At 36.5% G+C, this 22,630-nt stretch overlaps 2 protein-coding genes across 5 annotated transcripts in view; one reads left to right on the top strand and one right to left on the bottom strand.

The window, feature by feature from the left end:
* Positions 1–12,161: 12,161 nt before the first annotated feature.
* abhd5a (abhydrolase domain containing 5a) lies at positions 12,162–21,764 on the bottom strand. Of its 3 annotated transcripts, none has more exons than XM_052578773.1 (8): positions 21,683–21,764; positions 21,217–21,297; positions 20,467–20,552; positions 19,192–19,564; positions 18,527–18,681; positions 15,208–15,319; positions 14,804–14,990; positions 12,162–13,347 (listed from the first exon to the last, which is right to left on the bottom strand). In XM_052578773.1, the coding sequence occupies exons 1-8, from the start codon at positions 21,712–21,714 to the stop codon at positions 13,258–13,260; spliced, it is 1,116 nt and encodes a 371-aa protein (XP_052434733.1). In that variant the 5' UTR covers positions 21,715–21,764; the 3' UTR covers positions 12,162–13,257. The 3 variants fall into 3 exon arrangements, with proteins under 3 accessions (XP_052434733.1, XP_052434732.1, XP_052434735.1); XM_052578772.1 differs by having other exon boundaries at positions 21,217–21,321; positions 21,683–21,729; XM_052578775.1 differs by lacking the exon at positions 21,217–21,297 and having other exon boundaries at positions 21,683–21,758.
* Positions 21,765–22,066: 302 nt separating this feature from the next.
* LOC127975036 (anoctamin-10) overlaps positions 22,067–22,630 on the top strand; it is a 39,824-nt gene continuing 39,260 nt past the window's right edge. The window contains exon 1 of one of the 2 annotated variants that reach the window (XM_052578771.1): positions 22,067–22,575. The gene's annotated coding sequence lies outside the window, so the exon portion shown is untranslated. The remainder of the gene's footprint in view (positions 22,576–22,630) is intronic. The other variant, XM_052578770.1, reaches the window with a different exon arrangement.

Raw genomic sequence — 22,630 nt, 5'->3', positions numbered from 1 at the left:
CCATGCTTTACATTTTTTTCACAGTATAACTTTAAAATTTTTAATATATAGTTAACAACGAGATCATCGCTGGAGGTATTTGAAAAAAGAAAAATGCATATATAATATTGTGTTAAATGTAATTCGGTAAATGAAACATTTTTATAAAGATTTTTTTCAACTAAAAAGTAATCCCCCATAATTGGGACAAAAAACAGTATTCTGTTGTTGTGTGAATGTAGCTTATCTCTATATCATTCTCTTTCTCTCTCCTCTCTCATCTCACTTTTCGTCTCTTGCCACTCTATCTCTCTTCTTTCTCTTTCTCCCTGCATTACTCCATTATGTCCTCATGCACCCTCTCCCTTGAAACTTCAACAGATGCATTTCCTCCTCAGTAATGCAGTAATGCACCGATTTACCTTGTGAGCACCGTGGGTGTGGCGGCTGCTCTGAGGGACGTCTATAGGAGTGGCGTTAACTGAGACCTCATTACCCCTCCCTCCCCCTTCCTGAAAATGCACTCTCACCAGCTGTAATTGCATTGGGGAGATAAGAGGCTTGGTTTGGGACAGGATGCCGCGTGTGCTTGTAAGCGCTGGGGCTGGTCCGACTCGGCCTCTTAGCTTTAAATCAATGAGCCCATCTAGACCTAATGCAGAGCTGGACAACTCCTCCGGAAGCATTAGCCCTATTATTGCTGGCTTGGCAGGAACAACCCATGCGCTCATTTCACACACAAACACACACAATACAGACACAGTTGCATACTCTTGAACTATAATATTTCTAATGGCAAAAGAACATTCAGATGTGAAAAGTATTATGTGTACTGTACAAAAACGAATCTAGAGATACACTCACATGCACATAAAAAATCCCAGTTGTCAGGAGCAGGGGATGAGTAGTCCACTCAGCATTTCGGTTTGCTCCGTACTGTGGGGTCAGCACAGTTAGACAGAAAAAGAGGAAATACTCGGTCTCTCTGTTGTCTTTTGTCCTGTAGCTGTTTTATGGAAGCTCTATCTGAGAGCGCCTGCCAGAGTTTGTCTGCCTAAACAGCACAGACAGAGCCAAGCCCTTTTAAATGAAATAATAATAAAAAAATCTGCGAGATGTGACTATGCTGAGATTACAGGTTTATTTGCCAAGGTACTTTAGAGGAATGCACACATAGGCTGTGACATACACATGTATACCAAATGACGGTCCAAATGCAAGTGTAAAATATAATATTCAAAAATCTATTACACACACAAACATATGTATGTTTGCGTGTATATATACATATATATATATATATAGTGATTTCTAAAACATTCCAGAACATTGTGGTAGTCAAAAATCTGAATATATATATATATATATATATATATATATATATATATATATATATATATATATATATTGTATATATACATGTGTTTGTTTGTTTGTTTTTTTGTTTTGTTTTGTTTTTGAAAGGATGAGGTCATTTCAGAACATCGTGGAACTGGTCATAGAGGCGAAAATCATCTAACGTACACTTTCAAGTTCATCTCGCCATCTATTTCACGAGGTAGCTAATTCTTACAAATTTGTACGACCTCACTCATACGATTTTGTCTAGACTGCAGTGATGGGTAGGTTTAGGGGCTGGGTTTTAGGTGTAGGTCATTTGTACAAATTTATACAAATTGGGGAGCTCGTAATTGATGTACAGTTTAGCATGAATAGTATGAAATTGTACCACCTCACTCTTTAGCAAATTTATTATAAATATTAATATAAATATTTTGCATAATATAAATATGATGCTAATATAAACACGCAAAAATATTATTGGTTGCTTTATAATAAAGCAAAGGTTAAGTTAAAATGCAACACAATAGCACTCTGAACTTAGCAACAACCAACAACACTTTAGCTTCATAGCAATAATTTTCCGATGTGTGCGTAGTTTGGTTTTTTGAAAGCCTGCTGAGCGATGTTTTAGTGCAGCAGGGACGCAGTGAGCGAGTGTTGAGCTGTCAAGCTTCGCCAGGTCCTGGTCACCATGGAGACGATTGTGCTGTTGTCTCACCTGAGCGGTTTCAGACAGCCAACAGTTGCGCGGCATTTCAGACGTAGCACGTGTGAGTGGCGTATCGCACACTGGCCAACCCAAGGGTTATGGTCAAAAACAGCAGCAGCTGGAATCACACACACACACACACTCTCTCTACACACGCTCATCAGCTGTCATGTTTTATAGATTTTTATCTCTCTTTGCATGGCACTCAGAACTTATTATTCCATGGGTGTATTTTTAGCACATTTCTAGCCAGTCCAGAGGCTGACAGCAAGCATGAGCGAAATAGAGAATGCAGAAGGGAAATGGTAGATTGATTCCTCCCCTGACTCCTGCTCCAGCTGTGGCCTGCTGAGTGCCATGAGCTGTACAGGAAGTAGTGGCACATTGACGGAAAGAGATGGCTGTGCCCCGGGGGCTGATCACCAATCCTTTCCAAACCTTTTTTTTATTCTCGCTCTCTTCCATACCCTGCAGTGGAGTTTCCCTATACCAACATGCTATCGACTATTTTTTTTTCATGATATATTGGAGCAACTGACCATTCTGTGCTATGGTTCTGTTTCTGTTAAAGTATGATCACATTTCTGAGGACATTTCTGTGAAATTCCGGCATTTCAGTAGGAATCCATGTGATTGTGAGTTTTGCATTAAGGCAAAATCATTCTCAGCACAGATTTAGCTAATTTTCAATTTGGTAACATGTATTTGCATTGCATTGTAGCACTGCATTGTTGCCCTATTGACAATAGACAATGGACCTTTTTGTCTGAAATGTACAACCCAGAAGTTGGGATGTTTTGTAAAATGCTATAAAATCAAGGATCTTTGATTTGTTCATTCTCTTTAAAAAGAAAATGCATTGACAAAAGTACAAACAAAACATTTCCAAGGTTTTCACTGACCAACGTAAATGTGTTTTGTAAATACATTTTGATTTTGATGGCTGCAACACGCTCCAAAAAAGTTGGGATTTAGGCATGTTTAACACTGTTTCACATCAACTTTCCTTTTAATTGCAATGTTTCATTGTTTGGGAATTAAGGATACTAATTGTTCAAGTTTTGGAAGAAAACATTTTTGTCCAGTCTCTCTTGAAACAAGGGTTCAGATGCTCCATTTAATGACTGGTCATACATGTTCAATAGGAGTCAGATAAATAATAGTAATAAATATAGCTGCATGCAGCAATTACGAGGCCAAGCACTCCAGCGGCAAAATTAGGAGTTAAGCACGGCATGGAGCATCAGCAATGCAAATGCAACGAGTCATTAAAGCAATTTTAGGATGATTGTAATAGAAATGGCTGAAAAATCATAAATTCAACCTCTAGTAATATGATTTAATGGCTGATCACTTTTGACAAACAGGTCGTGCTGTAATCAAATCATCTTGTTTTCTGTGTGAGGTGACAATGGCAAAAACAATGTTGTCATTATGTCACTGCTTTGCAAAAATATAGCCTCAGACTCATTTTGGCACCATGTCTAAAATTTGTCACGGTGCTGTACGAAAACATTTTTGTCAATCAACATGAAATCTATATCTTTTTGTCAGCACTGTCTGAAGATGATCTGACTCGATTTTGGTGAAAATCGGAACACCATTTGAGGAGGAGTTAGAAAAAGTAGGTTTCTAACATAATAATGTCCACGACCCTAGGAATATTTTGAGACCAGTTTCATTACAACAGCCTAATGCAATCAAAAGTTATTAGCATCTTTTTAAATTTCATAATTATAGGTTAATAAATGTTTTATTATTCTTGGCAAATAAGTGGCGCTGTTACCAACTTGATGTGCCATGGTCAGCATGAGGTGACAATGGCACATACAAAGTTTGGTGTAAATAAGTCAAACCTTTGCATAGATAAAGCCCTCAGATGCAGTTTGGCATCTTTCCAACCTATTCGTTCATGCGCTAAATTAAAACCATTTCATGTATCAACACAAAATCCATACATTTTTGAAAGCTTAGTCTGAAGATGATCCGAGCCAAATTCGGTGAAAATCAGACCAACGATCTAGGAGTTCAAAAAGTAGGTTGTCAACATGAATCAAAATGGTGGACAGGATGTTCAGCCAATATTGGTAAAATTGATATCGCTGTTCTCGTCATGATTCAAGGAGTCCGATTACAATAGGTTGATGTAAAGTTATTTGCATTTTTCAATTTTTGCGACAAACTTTTTGAGTTCCATGAGGGTATGGAACCGAAGATTTTTGTAATTACTTTCAAATTATACACTAATGCGTTTCATAAAATACAGCATTTTAGAACATAATTCAAAATGTCCGACACCAAAATGGCTAACAGTCGATTTGATTTGGCATAATGCACTGCATCTAAAGAGATTTTTGTGATTTTTTGGTCGAAGCATTCAGAAGTTATGAGCAAAAATATGCATTTTTCATATCTCCTGACCACTAGGGAGCACTGCGATGAAACACTGCAGGTAGTCCCAGGTCATGTATATTATAACACACATCAAGATTGGTCTCAATACTCAAAACCATTTTGGAGATACAGGCTCACGTGCACTTTTCATGCTTTTCGTAGAATTCGTTCACGTGCTTTTCGGAAACACTATGACTAATCAACTTGAATTCCATAACTTCGTAGCAGCATTGTCTAAAGATGATCTGGTTAAATTTTTGTGACAATCGGTTAAATGGCCCAGGACCAGTTCGAAAAAGTAGTTTTTATGAACAATTGAAAAAAAAAAAAAAAACGAAAAGGCCAATAATTTGTAGCACATGCAGAAGGACAGCTGACATTTTCTTGATCTAATAACCATGGACTACCCATGAAAGACATCATCTTGATGGCAGAATTTTTCTCTGTACAACTCCAATACGTGCCTCCATGTCAATGGTCCCTTCACACATGTGCAAGTCACCCATGCCACTTGCATGTATGCACTCATATACCATGACACATGTATGCTTTTGCTTCTGTCACTGATGAAAGTCTGAATGGTCCCTTTTGGTCTTTGGGACTGAAAACTCAAAATTTGGACTCATCTGAGTACAGAACTATCTGAGGTGAGCTCTGGCCTAGAGAGCATCTCCATAGAATGATGTATAGCTTTCACCTAGAGTAACAGAGTTTCAAGTTGCATTTCATGATGCAGTAGCAGACTGTGTTAAATACTTCTGATCCCATGTGGCTATTTTTAACACCACAGCATGACCGTTTCTGATGCCATGCCATCTGAGGGCTCAAAGGTCAAGCACATTTAACTGAGGTTTCCTGCCTTGCCCTACATGTACTGTTATTTCTCTGGATTACCTGAACATTTTCGCTATATTATGAGTGGTAGGAGACCATAGTATTTTTTTTCCCATAGTTTGGAAGTCAATAGCTATAAGCTACCATGTGTTCAGCAGAAGTAGTGTTGTTTCTGGCTGCCGGTTTTAATTTTTGTTTTAATCTAGTCTTTGTGTGAAAGCTGTCATTTTATTTTTTATTAGTTTTAGTCATGTTCATACTCTTTTTATTTAATTTTATTTCTTTATTTATTTTTTTGTTTAGTCACGTTTTAGTCAACTAAAAGTCTGAACATTTTAGTCTTATTTTAGTCAGAATTATCCATGACTATTTTCGTCTGGTTTTAGTCAACGAAAACAGATGACATTTAGTCTAGTTTTAGTAAATGAAAATTTTATTTTAGTCTCTTTTTAGTAATGCAATTCTATTTAACCCAGTCAATATAGCACAAGTACCTAGTAGTATAGATGAAACCAAAATTGTATTTTAGCCAAACCCATTTCAAACAAGGTTATCTTATTATATTATTGTTATCTTTATAGACTCAAGAATACATCCATTCCAGACACGAAAGACGCTCTATTTTGAATTTACAACATAAATTTTACCCACCAAACATGTTAGAAGTACACCTTATGTTTGTACACCTTACAAACATGTTAGAAGGTCCCTTTCTCTGGGTTAGATTTAACTTTGTCGTTCTAAATAATGCAGTGAGTGGCTCTTGAGGAATTTATTTATTTTTTTATTTTTTTGTAAAGCACATTTAGTCTTGTTTTTCTTCGTCAAAAATTTTATTATACATTTAATTACAGTTATCATCACATGACCAGCATTTACGTTGCGTCTCATCTCGTTTTCATCACTTCATCACAGGTTAATTGACGACGATATTAAGTCAATTTTCTTTGACAAAAGCAACACTAAGCAGAAGAAACTCATACGGATTTACATAATTAATATTTAGGTGAACTATGCCTTTAAAGTCACTTTTAAAGCAATTTTCTGTTGGTCAGTGTGGTGAATTCAGTTTAGTGAATAAATTTGTTGTGAAATCTGTGTGGGGAAATATTTGGTCCCACTTTATTTCAATAGTCTAGATATTCTACTAACTATAAGTAGCTTTTCAACTACATGCCAACTAACTAGTGTGATCGTGGCTTTAAGTGTGGGGAAATATTTGGTCCCACTTTATTTCAATAGTCTAGATATTCTACTAACTATAAGTAGCTTTTCAACTACATGCCAACTAACTAGTGTGATCGTGGCTTTAAATGTTGACTGAATTTTTATTTTACTTTTTTACTTTCAAAATTTCTTCTTGTACTTCAGTGCCAGAGAGACAAGTTGTTCTTTATTCACAATGGCTTTGTGTAATTGTAATGACCTGTCATCTTACCAAGACTTTCCGTGTTGTTATTTCGTTTGAAATCAAATTAAGAACAAACTGCTCTGTAGTTATGCAATTGTAAATGCAATGATATTTTGACACATAAATGCAGCTGCAGATTCTACATCACTAAATGTTTTTGGCAAGATAACTTAATTTACAGATGAGACCAAAAGCATACGAGGCTCCTTCCATTTTACTCACGGGTGCTATGTTTAAAAAGAGATTTAGGGAGAGTATTAGGATAGTTATGGTCCGTAAATTTCCCTCGATCGCACTGTAGAGAGATGACAGGCAGAGATGAGAACATGGAAAATACTTCGTGTTCGTTAATTCATTAATTAGAATGAAAAATCCCTATCCGCATAACACACATCATAGTCAGAGAGGCAAGGAGACTACTCGTATTCATGGAATATTATAGTTGCTATCCATACATTTTTGGTTTTTAAAATCCCTCCTGCGACTCCACATTCTGTCATTTCCTGTCTGTGATGCCTAATAATTGGCTCCTTGTGGACCACAGGAAGCAATCACTGAGGCATTAACTAATGAAGGTCTAAATAAATGAATAGGCACATGAAGACAGAGAAAACAGACTCGCATACATCTATCTCATTCCTCCTGAGGTTCGAAAACAATCTCTCTCACACACACTTTAAAAATACGTAGCATTGTGAAGTTTTACTGATGGATTTTAAACAAAGGATTCAAATGTGTGCAATTTTACTCTTGTTTCTCGCTGGGAACCATCTGTGTGATTAATGCTTTACAGCAAAAGAGTGCGATTATTATTAAATTGTGTTATGTGCATGTTGATTCAGACTGAGGTCACTGTCATCTTAAAGTTCAGATGCCAACATCACCATTATGAGTAAGTGTACAAAAATAGAATTACACAATTCACGTTTGTCTGTAGACGTACAGTACAAAGACAAGATGTGTATACTTATGTATGTTCAAAACTATTGTTTTATTAAGGAGATTATTATTGATTTATCAAAAATAAATGGATACTTTTATTCAGCAAAAGTGGCAGTAAACGCAGTTGCAGTTTTACAATATTTCAAATAACATTGTCTATTCATCAAATAAACCTCAAAACAGATCATAGTTTTTATGAATATAATCAAGCAGCACAACCGTTTTCATCACTGAAAATATAGAAAAACAGGTAAATTTTTAATGGATAATCCTTTGTGGGAAGAAGCAGGAGAACTGTAATAATATTACATTGAAATACACAGTAAATATTTATCTTTTTTGACCACTCTCTCTCTCTCATAAAAGGAACAGAGTTTTTCCAAGGACAATTTCAAGTCATCTCAGAGGTCCATCCTCTATTATACAGGCTTTTTCTAATCCAAACTGCACATCCTTTTCCAGAACAGATTTCAAAATAAATATTAATTTGTCTCTTACACAGTACATTTAATTTTGTAAGGGCTAAATTTGTAGCATACTGCTTATTTTTGTTTTAGTGTGGTTTTATATTTTTTATTGATTGATTGGTAATGTGTATTTTATCTGCAATTTATGTACCATAATGTAAACTAGAACCATTATCGTTCTGTCATCCAGCACTTTGGATGCAAACTTATTTTTGGTTGCAATGCAACAAAAGCAGCAACATATATTTTCTTCCGTATCCATCCAAGTGAAACAAATTATAGGGAAGAAAAAAAAAAAAATTCAGTTCAGGGACTTATCTATCTATTATGTATCTACTGGTTTTTGATTGGATGGAGGCAGATCTGAATGCAAGATTGAGGAGTAATTGAGTAAATGATTAAGTCATTTTGATTGAAAATTAAGAGAAATAAAATAAAATAAAAAGGTAAAACCTTATTTTAAGGTTTCCTTCATTACACGTTACATGTACTTACTAATATGATAAAAATTAATTATGCATAATTACATGCAAGTAACCCTAAGTCAAACCCTAATTCTAACCCTAACCATATACTAAGTACATGTAGTTAATTAATGTTAGTCAGTACGGGAATGTGTAATTACAATGTAAACAAAAAAAAAAAAAAACACAAAAAAAGGAAGAAAATACATACATGAATTGCTCACATTTTAGTGTTGCAGGGATGACGCCTTTATGTAAGCTAATGCCAAAAAAAAGTTAAAATTTTAGCACTTCTGGTTCCATCATCCTGAAGTCAGTGAGATTTTTTTTAAAGGGTTTTTTGGTTAAATGCCTGAAATAAGGTCTAAATAAGACCTTATACACCCTTGTTATTATTATTATTTTTAAACCTTTTACTCTTCTTACCTACAAGGGGCTAAATGGGACTACAAAGGTCGCTAATAACATGAAATGTTAAATATCCTAAAACTAATCTAATTAGTAATTCACTTTATGTTTACATTTGCACTCTTGCAAATTATTCTACCTCAAACATTCAGGGAAAACGTCTATAAAATAAAGACTGAAGGAGTTGCTGGAAGCTAAGTGGTAATGACGTTGAAATCACGTGACCGTGCCTACACTTAGCTTTTTACTTTTCACAATTATATCTAGGCTTCCAATTCAATAAAAGTTGGGTCACACTCTATTTTAAGGTCCAATTCTCACCATTCACAATAAACTCCTAATTTGCTCCATATTAATAGTTGTTAAGTTTAGGTATTGGGTATGGATGAAGAATATGGTCATACAGAATATGTGCTTTATAAGCACTTATAAACAGGCAATATGCTAATAATAGGGTGTTATTCTGTGCAGCATGTCACTGTAACACTATTGCAGATCTGTGTGTAGCCTATGCTCTACATCTCTGTTTTCTCAGCCTATGCAGAGAGAGCTATAGAGGGGAATAGTGAGATGCCCGAGAGATGGTGAGAAATCGGCGTGAGAGAAGGGGGAATTTAATAAATTAGATCTAATATAGGCGCCGGGCTGGTCTCCTAGCAACCCAACAGAGCCCTGTCTGCCGAGGGCTGTGTGAAGACCTCCTCCGGCCGTTTGCTGAGACGACCCATAGAGCACTGCTTCTCCTCCCTCTCTGCTGCGCTCGCATAGCTCTAGTGCTGTATACCTCAAGACAGAAAACACACTCCCACAGATTAACCTCATATCTGTCTGTGACTCACAGGAGATTGTAATGAACTCGCAAGGTTGAGCAATTTGTGGTGTCTGTGCGTGGTGTGACACATCTCAGGTGCTCTTAAAAGTCAACTAAACAGCTCACCGCCTTGTGTAAATACCACACAGTCTGGGGCATGAATGATATGAAAATGCAATAAAACATGTACAAGACACAGTGTTTTGTCAATACAACAGAGTGGAACAATTAAACACTGGTGTATATACACTCACGCTGCTTAAAGGTGGAGTTCACTCAAAAATGTCATCATTTATTCAACCCCATGTCAGTACTCACCCGAATGACTTTTGTTCTTCTTTGCACACAAAATAGATATTCTGAAGAATTTTTACAATGACTTTCATTTTATAGACTTAAAAAATCTCTCTCAACTCATAACATTTAGTTTTTAGCTGTCAGTTATGTTGCATTTATACATAGAAATAAAAATAGGCACAATGGCATGGATGTTAATGTGAAATGAATGTGAAAAACATACCTTTAAAAGTATATTAAAATACAACACTTCTATAAAATGTAATCATATTACACAATATTACTGTTTTTACTGTATTTTGATCAAATAAATGTAGCCTTGGTGAGAATAAGAGACCTTTCGAAAACAAATCTTACAGACCTGAAATATTGGAAAGGTCTATTTAATTAATCTAAACACAGATTAAAACCTAGAACTGCGAATGAGACTTGTGAGCATCTCCTCTCTAAGAGTGAAAGTAAGAAACCTGAGCAAAAGTCTCCTTGTAATCTGATTGCTGTCTAGGAGAAACAAATCAGATTTTCTTTTCCTAAGGGAGTGGAGTGGGCTGTTTGGAAGTGCATAGTTGCTTCTGAAATCATGCACTCTCAGAGAAGGTACTATATTCAGCGAGGCTGACCATAAAGCAATCTATCAAAGTATGTATGTAGTAACAATATGAACATGCTACGGTCCACCATGTTGGCATTGTCACATGACCTATGATGTCAGTGTACAAATCCTTTTACACTGGTCTTGTAAGATCAATACTTTTACTTCACAAGGATGCATTAATTCAATCAAAATTGGCAAAAAATGGCTGTTTAAAATTCAGTTTTGCACTTACAGGAACATTTAAAGGGATAGTTCGCAAAAAAAATTAATCTGTCATTAATTACTCACCCTCATGTCGTTCTAAACAAGTAACTCGTTCACCATGACGATACGTTGTTTTCGTCAGATCAAAGTTAAAACTACGTAAACAGTGTGTCCGCGTGGTGGAACAGCATACGTTCTACTCTCTAAAATGGCACTATAGGGTCAAGCAGAGGAGATGAATTGTTGAATAAAGTTTTTTTTTTTTTTTTTTTCACAAAAAAAGTATTCTCGTAGCTTTGTAAAATTACATTTGAACCACTGATGTCACATGGACTATTTTAATGATGTCTTTGCTACGTTTTTGAGCCTTGATCGTGTTAGGATGCTTGCTGTCTATGGGAGGCTCAGAGAGCTCCCGGAATTCATTTTTATAATATCACTGTCTCTGCTGAATTTAAAAGCAGTGTTGGTGAGCATAAACCAGCTTGCAATACATGTACTGAACTGTAGTCAATAAGATGAATAAAAGCAATCCGTATTTCTTTGTAAATATACCATGTTGCATTCTGTTAGGAACGCAGGTTTCCGAGAACAACAATATCAGCAAATTTGTGTGATGCACTATTTGAAACTAGTACTTAGTACTTTCAGGGCTAAAATGTGCTTTTTAGTTTAATTCAGTAAAGTACTCTTGGTCATCCAGCATTACCACATGCACAGGAAGTGCAGTTATAAAGTGCTTCCTGTGGGTTGAACTGGGGGGTCATATTATTGATGTAGCGGATTTTATAATGGCTTTACATTGCCCTGGATGCTTAACTGCATTGACTCTGTAGTCAGTGTCAGTAAGTGTATGTGATTTAACTGCATGGAGTGCAAGTGTGTGTGAGTGTGAGTGTGTGTGTGTGTGTGTGTGTGTGTGTGTGTGTGTGTGTGTGTGTGTTGGTGGGGGTGGTGCAGGGCGGTAACATCCCTGCAGTGTTACATTGTGCCCTCTTGTGGATATGAACAGACATTATGTACAGACCATTCGATGCTAAGAACATTTTGTATCATTTCTTAGTTTTTGAGAAACATTTCTGCAAATGGGGAATGTTACAAATATGTTGGGATATTTAAACATTTAACCATGAGTAAGGTAAAAAAAAAAAAAGAAAAAAAAAAGAAAAGGTATTTAATGTACAATATAAATCATGAAAGCGTTTTCTACCTGCTGTCTCATAATGGTCTCCAGACAACCATCTGGCCACAAAGAGTCATATGACCAGTGTGTTTGATACGGCCCTTAGGACAGGAGGCAGCTTTATTCAAGAGACTCATAAAATAAGTTTATTATTATTAAAATTAACAATAGACGTCGGAGTTGGCACATGAAAAATAGATTGGACAAAACTGGAAAAATATAAATCTGAACAAAATGTTATTTACAAAATCTTTATGGCACCGGTGATTTAATTGTAAAAATATATTGACATTAAAATCACTGTTCCTTACAAAAAAATGCCCATTTATTACTGAATGCTTTTACAGAATATTGACTTGTCCTAAAGCCTTCAATTTCATTGCATTTATTTTGCCTGAATACTTAACAGACTGTGACCTGGGGCTCAGTCTCTCTACATATAATTTGTGAAAACTGTAACACCAGCCTGCAGGGCAAGATGGATTTTAAATGCCAAATTTGATAAATGTTTTGGAAACTGAGGCCCTTAAAAAAGATGTTGTGGGAATCTGTTGAATGAAAATGTTCAGGCTTTACATTAAGTGAACGGCATGGCCAGAGAACACATATGCTTTCTGTTCATGCCTGTCTCCCTTCTAATCCCATTTGATAGTTTCATGAGGTAGAAAACAAACCAAAATGCTTTAAAAGCTCTAAAACACAATCATTGGTGTCTATATTCATAAAACCCTCATGATAGTTTAGAAACACAAAAGATGAAAAAGTATATCAAAATACTAATAATGAAAACAATTAACAAGGGATTTTTTAAATGCCTAACAGCTCCGATTTGGAGACTTTTGTCTGTGGATTATATTAAGCTAAAAACCTTAGTATATAATAAACTTTAATAATATATTTTATAATAATCCATAATTATTATATCAAAATCAAAGATCAATTTTTTTTTATATAAACATTTGCATTTTTTTCATATCAGTATATCATCATAACTACGTGACATGCAAACTTATTGTTTGGCACAAAAATGCTTACAAGAATCAGTAGTGGTGCAAAACAAACGTGGTTTTCAAACTAAGTGGCTTTCAAACTCTCAGGTTCAAAATTAGGACGCCATACAGATAATCTGCTGCTCACAAGCTGATGTGGAGATACAGTTCTGCAGAAAGCCATGTGTGAAGAGTTTCTGACAGCATGTACCTTCATCAGCACTCTTCAGCTTATTGTTTCACAGACATGAAGTATCTTCTGGTTGAAATCCTCTGGCTGGTCAGCATAGACATAGTGCCCTGCGCCTCGTATGGCCTAAAACCAATGCATGTCAATAAGAAGTTTAATATTAGTACTATACATACAGTAGGCACAGCCTAAGAATACCAAGAAAACAACACAATATGTGTCAGAAGAGGCATAATAAATTGTAGGTGTTTCTTTTGAACCACTGCCACAGACTGTGATGTAAAACATTGCAATTTGTTCACCTGGCTCTTCTTTCCCAATAACTTGAAGATTACTCAATGTCATTGCAGAACTGGACTAATTAGCTCCGTTATTGTGGTGAGAGGAGCCAGTCTGGAACACGGGCGCTTTCATTGTACAAAGACCTTTGTTTTTTGACTGCCAATTCAAACAATTACAAATTGTACTTGTACAAGACTGCCTGCTCTCAACATTGTAATCTATTAGAAGTTTTGCAAATTAAACTCCAACTTAGATTAAGAAGTAACTTGTGAAAGTTATTTCATCCAGTCAAAGCTCCCAATGTCAGTGAAATCCCATAATCATGTAAAGTCACGTTGACTTTTAAAAAAATCACCCCCTTTGCATCAGTATTGCTCGTACACCAGTGGGTCTCAAAACAGTCTCAAAAATAGTATTTTACCTGCTCCAACCATCAATAATAGCTGGTTGTAACTCCAGTCACTCATTTTGAACAGTGTGATCATTCAGAAGTTATATGCAGAGTTGTAGGTGCTACACACAGCCAGGAGCAGCACTGTCTGGCTTTATTCTTATAACCTTATTAGGGCCTTTCGCACTGCAAGAACCTATTCATAGTACCAGAACTAATTGTGGAACTTCCCACTTTTGGGCATTTTAGTACCGGACTGCCTTTTTTGAGAATCAAATGAGCTCCTACTCTGGAGCAAGGTCTTACCAGCACAACTGGTACGACCCGTGACGCAAGTAGACACTGATTGGCCAGATGAGTTCGAAAACGCCCTCACCCGCCATGATCTAAAACGCTGTGTAACATACTGTTAACGTTGTGCCAACTTATTTCGCAAATATGATGAACAGCGATAAATATTCGGACACTGAAATACAGGTACTTGTAGCAAATGTAGCACTGCCAGATGTTGTTGGAGATTCTTAATCCTCCTTTCTGTTCTTTAAATAGCTTTACGTAGACGTCGACATTCCATGTCCATTATTTTGAAACCTGCGAGACACAACAAAAACACAGCTCTGTTCACAGGGTCCTCCATCCTCCTGTTGTTAACGTTGTTCTTCTTTGTTAACACTGATGAACATCGCTGTCGACCGGATTACATCACGTCCTAGTACACAACCCTTTAAATGGTACCGAGAAATAGTTTGTGCAAAATCGTCCCAGTACTTTAGTACTGTAAATTTAGTTCTGGAACTAAAGCGGTGCGAAAGGCCCTATTGTGACTAGGTGTGCCAAGCACATAGTTTAAAGCAATGCAAAAGTCTCTATGAGTGAGAGTGTGTGTTGAGCAGTGAATGGAGAACTCACAATGATCTCTACATGGGAGTTTGGCCTCATTTCTTTGATTGAATTGCCGGAGTGGCCATCTATGCTGGAGCGTGAGCCATAGATCACTGTAATAGGGATGTCGCTGTGAATCAGGCCAATTCTCTGCAGCATGGGCCTCTTTGCCCAGCCATACGGAATGGTCATGTTTTTAAAGGCTGTTTCACCGCTAAAAAATTTGAATCATAACACAGAAAGAACCATTAAGGGCATTTCAACATTCACACACATATACTGTATAAGGCCATTCACAACAAAAGCATAATGGAGATAGATAGATAGATAGATAGATAGATAGATAGATAGATAGATAGATAGATAGATAGATAGATAGATAGATAGATAGATAGATAGATAGATAGATAGATAGATAGATAGATAGATACCTTGGAATTTGGACATTAAGATGGTAAATATATTCTGTCACTCTGTTATCCGTAAATACAGCTGCAAATTTCTTTTTGAAGTCTGGTCTCAGAGTCTGCACAAGAGTAGGGCCTAGAGAACAATGTGAACACACATCTGTAAAAACTAAAAATTGAAAATCCACCTGAAATCGATCTATCCAAAAATGATGGATAACCCATAAAATTTTCATCTTATCATCAATTCTTCCCTTCATGTGTCGCATGTTCCTATAGTCAGTGACTAATGTCCAGCTCCATTCAGAATCCTACAGAACTCATCAGAAAGCTCTGCAGATTTCCAAGGAACTTGACGTCCATCACTCACAAACTTCTAGGCACACACTACTCAAAATATTGAGGTGGAAAATGGAGGAACAATTTGCTGTTAATAGATTTTCCAATTATTCATTTTATGTCTCTAGAATGTGTGTTTTCTGTTTGTAATGTTGGTGCAATTACTGCCAATCCAACCAATATCAATTATTTTACATTCTCAGCATCTAGAGTACACAGAAAAATAATATTATTCATTTCTTACTTATTTTTTCTCTCTAAAAGGTTGATAAGAGAGTCTATTTTAAACAGTTAAAAATAAAAAAATAAATCTGCAGTTAAGTCTTCCTCCTTTTATTATAAAGAAAAAAACATTCAGCCACTGCATGTGATTATTGTTTTTTTTTGTTAATCATTCTGGCTAATTTGATTATTGGTAGCTTTCAATTGCTAATAATAGCATCGTTATCATAGATCTGTTTAACATTTTCAACTACTGTATGTTAACAGAACTATGCAGATTTACCTAAAAAAATTTATTCTGTCGGGGCTTGCTCGAGTCAGGGGATTTCTGGCTATGAGGTTACGCTACTCCTAAAATACTGGGGACTTTCTGTGTGGGGATATTATATTTAAAGGGTTAGTTCACCCGAGAATGAAAATACCTCCATCTCAGTGTTTCCCACAGCCTTACACTCTATTTGTGGCAGCACTCCCTAACCCCCATATATATATATATATATATATATATATATATATACATATATGCAAAATAATTTTCTGCCAGCAGGAGGCGCTTTAAGAGCAGGAGAGATAGAAGTTTCTCCTGTAATGACTGTAAAGCAGCGCTGAGCTCACAAACACTGCCTTATCAAGCATTACATGCTAAATGAAATGAAAATTAAATCGAAAATGTTCTAAATACAGTCACAGTTTGAAATACAGTGATATAAAAACACCTGCACCGGTTTTTGATTCTGAAACGTGCAGTGCTCATGTTTATTCAATGAAGTCAAAGCCTTTTGGAAAATCTATTTGTGGCGGTCAGTTTTGATATTGTGGCAGTAATAAAAACAGTTTTTCTCACTTCTGCTGACTGTTGGGAACTGGAAAACATGCAGGTGGATGTTGTAGTTCGTTAGTGCTGTGTGGTTAGTGACGAGAACGGAGAGAAAACAAAACAAAACGCTGTTCACAAATAAGAAACACAAAATTTCAGAGGATTTCGAAATAAGCCAAGATGAGACTGGTTTTCCTTTGTTAAAGTAAGAAAACTTTGTTTCCTTTGCTTCTACATTTCCCAGAGGTGTGCGCGTAACGCATATGTCTTCCATCTTCCGCTTGCACGTCTTCCGGTTCCCAGCAGTAGGACTGTGTGATATGGACAAAAAAAAAATTATAATAAAAAAAATCTAATAAAACTCCTGTTCAGGGATTTTTTTTTTTTTTTTTTTTTTGGCATGCATACATACAGTTGGCATCTAGTCATAGTTGGGGGCATGGCGAGGGTGGAGTCGGCGTGGGGGAAAACGCGGCGAACATCGTATGTATTTGAATGACAAAAACGCTGATTCTCAGAGACCCGTAGAACAACTGTAGTCTCTTTTAACTTTAATATTCATAAACACTAGTCCATATTGATATTTGATTCATTGTACAGCCCTACTGTAGATGTATTCATTCAAAAATATCTAAATTCCGTGACGTTCTGCTTTATACAGCAAGTTCCAAGCACCAAGGTGTTGTTTTCCCCCACGGGCTAAATTCACATCTCGTGACGGGGCGTTCCCGGGGGCGTTCCCAGACCAACCGTCTGTATGTATTGGTCATAGAGCTCACTGTAGTGGTGCCTCAGGTGTTATATGTTTTGCTCAATATATTTATTGCCCAAGGTTCACACGTGCTCCGTCTGCAGTGTGTATACAGTAAGTTGTGTACGCGGTTCAGAGGCAGCAATGAGAGCGCATTATTGTAACGCGAAAGCACATAAAAATAATGCACGCAAAACTATCCACTCGCACGCAGATTTCCTTTGCTTTGTTAACAAAACCAGATGCGCGTGCTCAGATCATAGACTGTATAAGGCTCAGATACACGCTGCCTTACAACGTGTCTCCTCTCGCTCAACCGGAGTCCTGTGAACTCACAACTCTCTCTGTGCCCATTCGCAAGATATTAAATCTTTTCACACCTTTGTATTTATAAACTTTTCTGTTCTCATCTTTTTACCGCGTGCAGTGTGAACATTCTGATCCGTTAACATGGGCTCGAAAAAAAAAGGCTACGCATCACAGACAGTGTGTGAACCTGGAGTTATGCATATGCCCAGTCTGCTTTGTTCTCGCGCTCCACTTAGGTGCGCTGCATTCTGATTGGTTTAGATAACATAATACGGGAGGTCGGGGCTGCATAAAATTGTGCTATAAAGGGATTTAGAAATCGCGCACACTCAAATCGCGATTTTATTTTGATTTCGATTAATCGCACAGCCCTACCCAACAGTCAGCAGAAGTGAGAATAAAAGTGTTTATTACGTGTGAAATATGGATATTTATCTGACAAATACACATGTATTTGCTAAAGGGGGCCTTTATTCACTCTCTAGAGCAGTGTGAGGGACGTTTTATTAAAGATGCGTGCACTTTATTTCACGTCTACTGAACAGTTGACAACAAACACTCGCTTACCCCCATTGAAAAGCTTGGAAGAGCAAGGACAATTTGTCCTTGCAAAACAATTTTACAGCAGCATTTACAAAGAAGGCAATGCGATTAAAGTATGAGATATGAGACAGGCATGAGGTATGATAAGTGACATTCTCCAATTACTGATGGAATAATTTCAGTGAAATTACAAGCACAACATCTTGACTAAATCTGTCCCTGGGTTTCATTAATGGCAGTCTTTATCAAATGGTGTTCCACATCATTTAAGATTTACAAGCACAACTTGAGCCTCAAGCTATCATTTCTCTTTATCTCATTATTACATTTGATTTGCACTCTCAGATTAGAGTAAATTTTACCTAAAGGTCCAGCCAATCTGAGACCAGCGAGAGGGTTGAATGGGCTAAGCATTGCCCCTATAGCTTTGATCCACACAGGAATGGGTCTATCTTGGTCTCCTGGGTCAGGACGCTCTGGAAAACCCCACGGTTCAACCAGAAGCAGGTGCTTTACTCTGGACAGTGCGTAAAAAGAATGACATGCTGTAATAAGTCAGTGGCATATTTTAATTAGATCACAACCACATTAAGATTATTATTATTTTTTTATGGTCAACTTCCTGCAAATCTTTTTTTTTTTTTGGAAGTAATCAGCACACTTGTATTTAATATAAAAATAAAATATCTTAGTGAGTAAATATTTAAATATCTAAATATTGCTCAAACTTAAAGCAATTCTCTGTTGTGACTGTGTTGAAGTTCTTTAAGTTACCATTGCATGAAAACAAGGCATAAAATTCCGTTCTAATGTTCTAAGCTCTGCCGGAACCATTATTATAGTGTTTACGATTATGATGCATAAAATGATGCAACAAACTTTCATCATTTAATATGACATTTGAAACTTTTAGTAAATTAATCAAATGTATTTTATTGTAGACATTTTTTTTTTTTATATTTAAGTTAGATCATGATAAGAATACTTCACTGCCGCCGAGCTCTTTTTCTTCTCTTTAGTTACAAACCTGGTTGGGTATGCGATAGCGTACGATGCAGCCAGATATCCTCCTAGGTTATGGCCCAACATAATCATACTTTCCAGGCCCAGCTTCTCCCTCCACTCTTCGATGGACTCCACAAACTGGAGCTCAGCCTCCCGTGCTTCCGTGTTAAAGTGAGGTCTGGAGCTCTGTCCAAACCCCAGCAGGTCAAAGGCATAAACAGGCCTCTGCTGTGAGAGAGAGTCCAGATTCAGCGCCCAGAGTCCCACACCGCCCCCAAATCCATGCAGCAGCACTAGAGGGGTCTTATTTTCCATTGGCCCCTTAAATACCAATGTCCACAGTGAGTTTTTGTCAGATATGTGGACAAACTGCCTGCAGAACTTGCTTGTGATGTCTGATAAGAATAAAAGGAAAAGAGAGGGAATCAGTAAGTATAGATCATCATCAGTTATGTGGATAATATAACTTTAGAGACAATTTGCTGTTTCTATTAACAATTACAATTTTGAAAGTTTAGATTTTGAAAAGCTAGCCTGATTTTATCCACCTTTTTCCTGTGTTTTAAGTTATGGGAGGAACTTCTGTTTTGGGGAATTTCCACTCAGAAAGATAAGATTAAGACTGTCCTATTTCCTTATCCAAAATTGTGACTGAATGGGTTGTGTACATTTTTCAGAAAAATTTCAGAAGTTTGGAAAATAACATTATGTTTGGTATATTAATGTTACGTGATATAACAACAATATCTATAGAAAAGCTGTTTTCAGCTTGTTGCATTATTTTCCTCCTGATTATTTTCATGTTTCCTTTGTATTCCCCTGTAAGTAAACGAAAAAAGACAACATATACTGTACATTTGTGATCTGCTCTTCCGATTTAATTCACAATATAAACCATGAATAATTCCCTGAAATCTTTCATATTTCTCCCCAAATTCTCACGTCTCTTTCCAGGTTTGTTTTGACACAGATGCTGGAAAATGTAATTGTTACAAAATATAGACATAAATTACCATAATGATATTATATATCACGTTCGTCATATTGCTGTGGATAGAAGGAGGATCACTAGGAGTTATTAGTGGTATGTTGAAAGTCATTTGTCAGTGCTTTTACACTATTAAATTAGCTTTTAATGACTGATGGTTAAAGGATAAGTAAAATAATGTCACCTCATTGTAACCGGTTTTTGAAAATTCTTATTATTACATTTATAGAGTGAACTTAAGGGGTCATGGGGTGTAGGACAAAGATGGATAAATTCATACAAACAAAGGACACAGTGGCAGTTACTCACACTGCAGCATCTTCTCCTCTGCCTCCTTCAGTTGGCTCTGGGATGTTGGGCACCAGGAGGGCAGCCAGCCAGTGATCCACCATGAACTACAATACAATGAAATGTGAGCCTCTTTTTCTTATTGAGTAAGGGATAGAATGCGGCTATATGTCCCAAAAATAAAGAGAAACTAAACCAAAACAATACTTTCTTAAACAACTGTTGCTATGCACTGTTAAACTGCCCTAAAGCATGATGTCATCATGAGCTATGACTGATTAATGAGTAATGACAAATCGATGATATGGATCTGTCACTGAATCCTTTAAAAAAAATTTGCAGATTTTAATAGTTAAATGCTATCAAGTTTATTTTGAGCTAAGAGACTTCATTAATAACCTTGAATAAAATGTTGAGTAAAAAAAAAAAAAAAGCACCTGTTCAATAAAAACTCAGCAGAAAAAAGACACACTCTTACAAAACAAACAGTGCCACCAAAAACACTATTAGGCCATTCGAGTTTCCTCAGAGAAATAGGCAGCCTACTTATAGCACATTATTCGTTTTCTATAATTGGAAGGGAATAGATTTGTTTAGATTTGATTTAGAATATTGGTTCACATTACGTAGTCCTATATGTTGTTTATTAGGATTGCATCGTTGTTTTGTATTAACATGAACACTGTAAAGCGACCAAAACATGCTGCTGGTACTGTAAATGGTAATGGCATTTAGTAGTTAGTTTATGAATTACATTTGGACACATTTTACCTCAATGTCTTGTCCAAGAAACAGAAAACATTGTAGAAGAAACTACGAATACCAAGTAACATCAGTACACGCTGTGCCAGTCTAAAGCAAGAGAATGTAAAAGAGCTGTCAATCAAAGACACAACAATTACATTACAATGAATACGAATACAGGCAATTAATCATTTAGATAGATATTAATTAAAGTGATTATTTATTTAAAAAATTAAGACAGTCGATTGTAGCAATTATGACAATTTATAGAAGTAACACAGACCAGAACACATTAACAACAAACAACCTAATATTAGGTTTTATTGATCATCACTGTGGGTACTCTAAAAGGTTAGTTCACTTACAAGATGCAAACTGAAACGAATACAACTGACTTAAACAACAACATTAACAACGCAAATATAAAGTATTTCACACCATTTTCATTTGAAGGGTTTTGTATTTAAATATGTGTTTAGAGGGTCACACTTACCCAGTGTCCGCTAACACTGTCTCCTCAGCCATGTTTTCAGTACTGTTTGTTGTTCAACTTCAATGTCCGACTCGTGTGTGTTGTTCTAATGAGTCGAATCTTTTGAGTGAATCAGTTGAACAGTTCAATTAGCAGCAGTTAGCAGTTCAATGTCTATTGTAAATATGTAAACGGTTTAAACATAAACTAAACTAACCTAAATACATGCTAAACATAGTGGTTATGTATTGCGAATTCCGACCAATATAATAAGCCACTGAGTCGGTTGGCTGACAAATCCATACTGACTCGCGATTTATATGAATCAATTCAGACTGGTTCATTGCAAAGAACCGGTTCAAAAGTTTGATTCACTCACGAATCGGACAGCACTAGAGTTGATCACGTGACAAAGCGTCAACACCAGTGAACTCTGATCTAGACTTCCTAGTTGGCTAGTGATTATTATCAGCGTTAAATGTAACGTTACAGTACAGAAGTCGTCTTCACTGCATACGTGTTGTTTGAAGGCACAAATTATGTTTACTTTCGTTGATGTTAAAACGCATGTATAACAGTGTAACCTTAGACGTTTTCGCGAATAACTGTATCTATTTCAATCTGTAGGCTCTGTATAATTAAATCAGTGTTGATAAATCACCCACAGTTGCATATTCGTGTGTTTGTTTAACAGTTTTGAAAGGTGGGTGGGTGTGATCTAGAATTAGGGCTGTGCTATCTCGATGACGTGGAGGAACTCAAGTCAGCCCTAACTTTAAACCTCTCCGGCTCATGCACTTGAATTAAACACAAATTTAAACACAGTTTTAAAATCAACTGGCTTGAATGGGTTTCTGAAGCGCAGGACTGACGTCTGTTTGGCTTTCCGGACAGCTGATCGCGTGAGCAACACTGTGAGTAGACCGTTTCCATGTCAGTGGGGGTTCAGGCCTGACATACGACTTGTAT

The sequence above is a fragment of the Carassius gibelio genome, chromosome B16 (assembly GCF_023724105.1).
Source record: "Carassius gibelio isolate Cgi1373 ecotype wild population from Czech Republic chromosome B16, carGib1.2-hapl.c, whole genome shotgun sequence".
NCBI lineage: Eukaryota > Metazoa > Chordata > Actinopteri > Cypriniformes > Cyprinidae > Carassius > Carassius gibelio.
This window is presented reverse-complemented; position numbering and strand designations above follow the sequence as displayed.

Coding starts and splice junctions, on each gene's coding strand:
- abhd5a (XM_052578772.1), bottom strand. CDS start 21,714: ATGGCTGAGGAGACAGTGTTAGCGGACACTGG. Junction 15,320..18,526: donor CAGATTGGCTGGACCTTTAG/GTAAAATTTACT, acceptor ATTGTTCTCTAG/GCCCTACTCTTGTGCAGACT. Junction 14,991..15,207: donor CTTAATGTCCAAATTCCAAG/GTATCTATCTAT, acceptor CAAATTTTTTAG/CGGTGAAACAGCCTTTAAAA.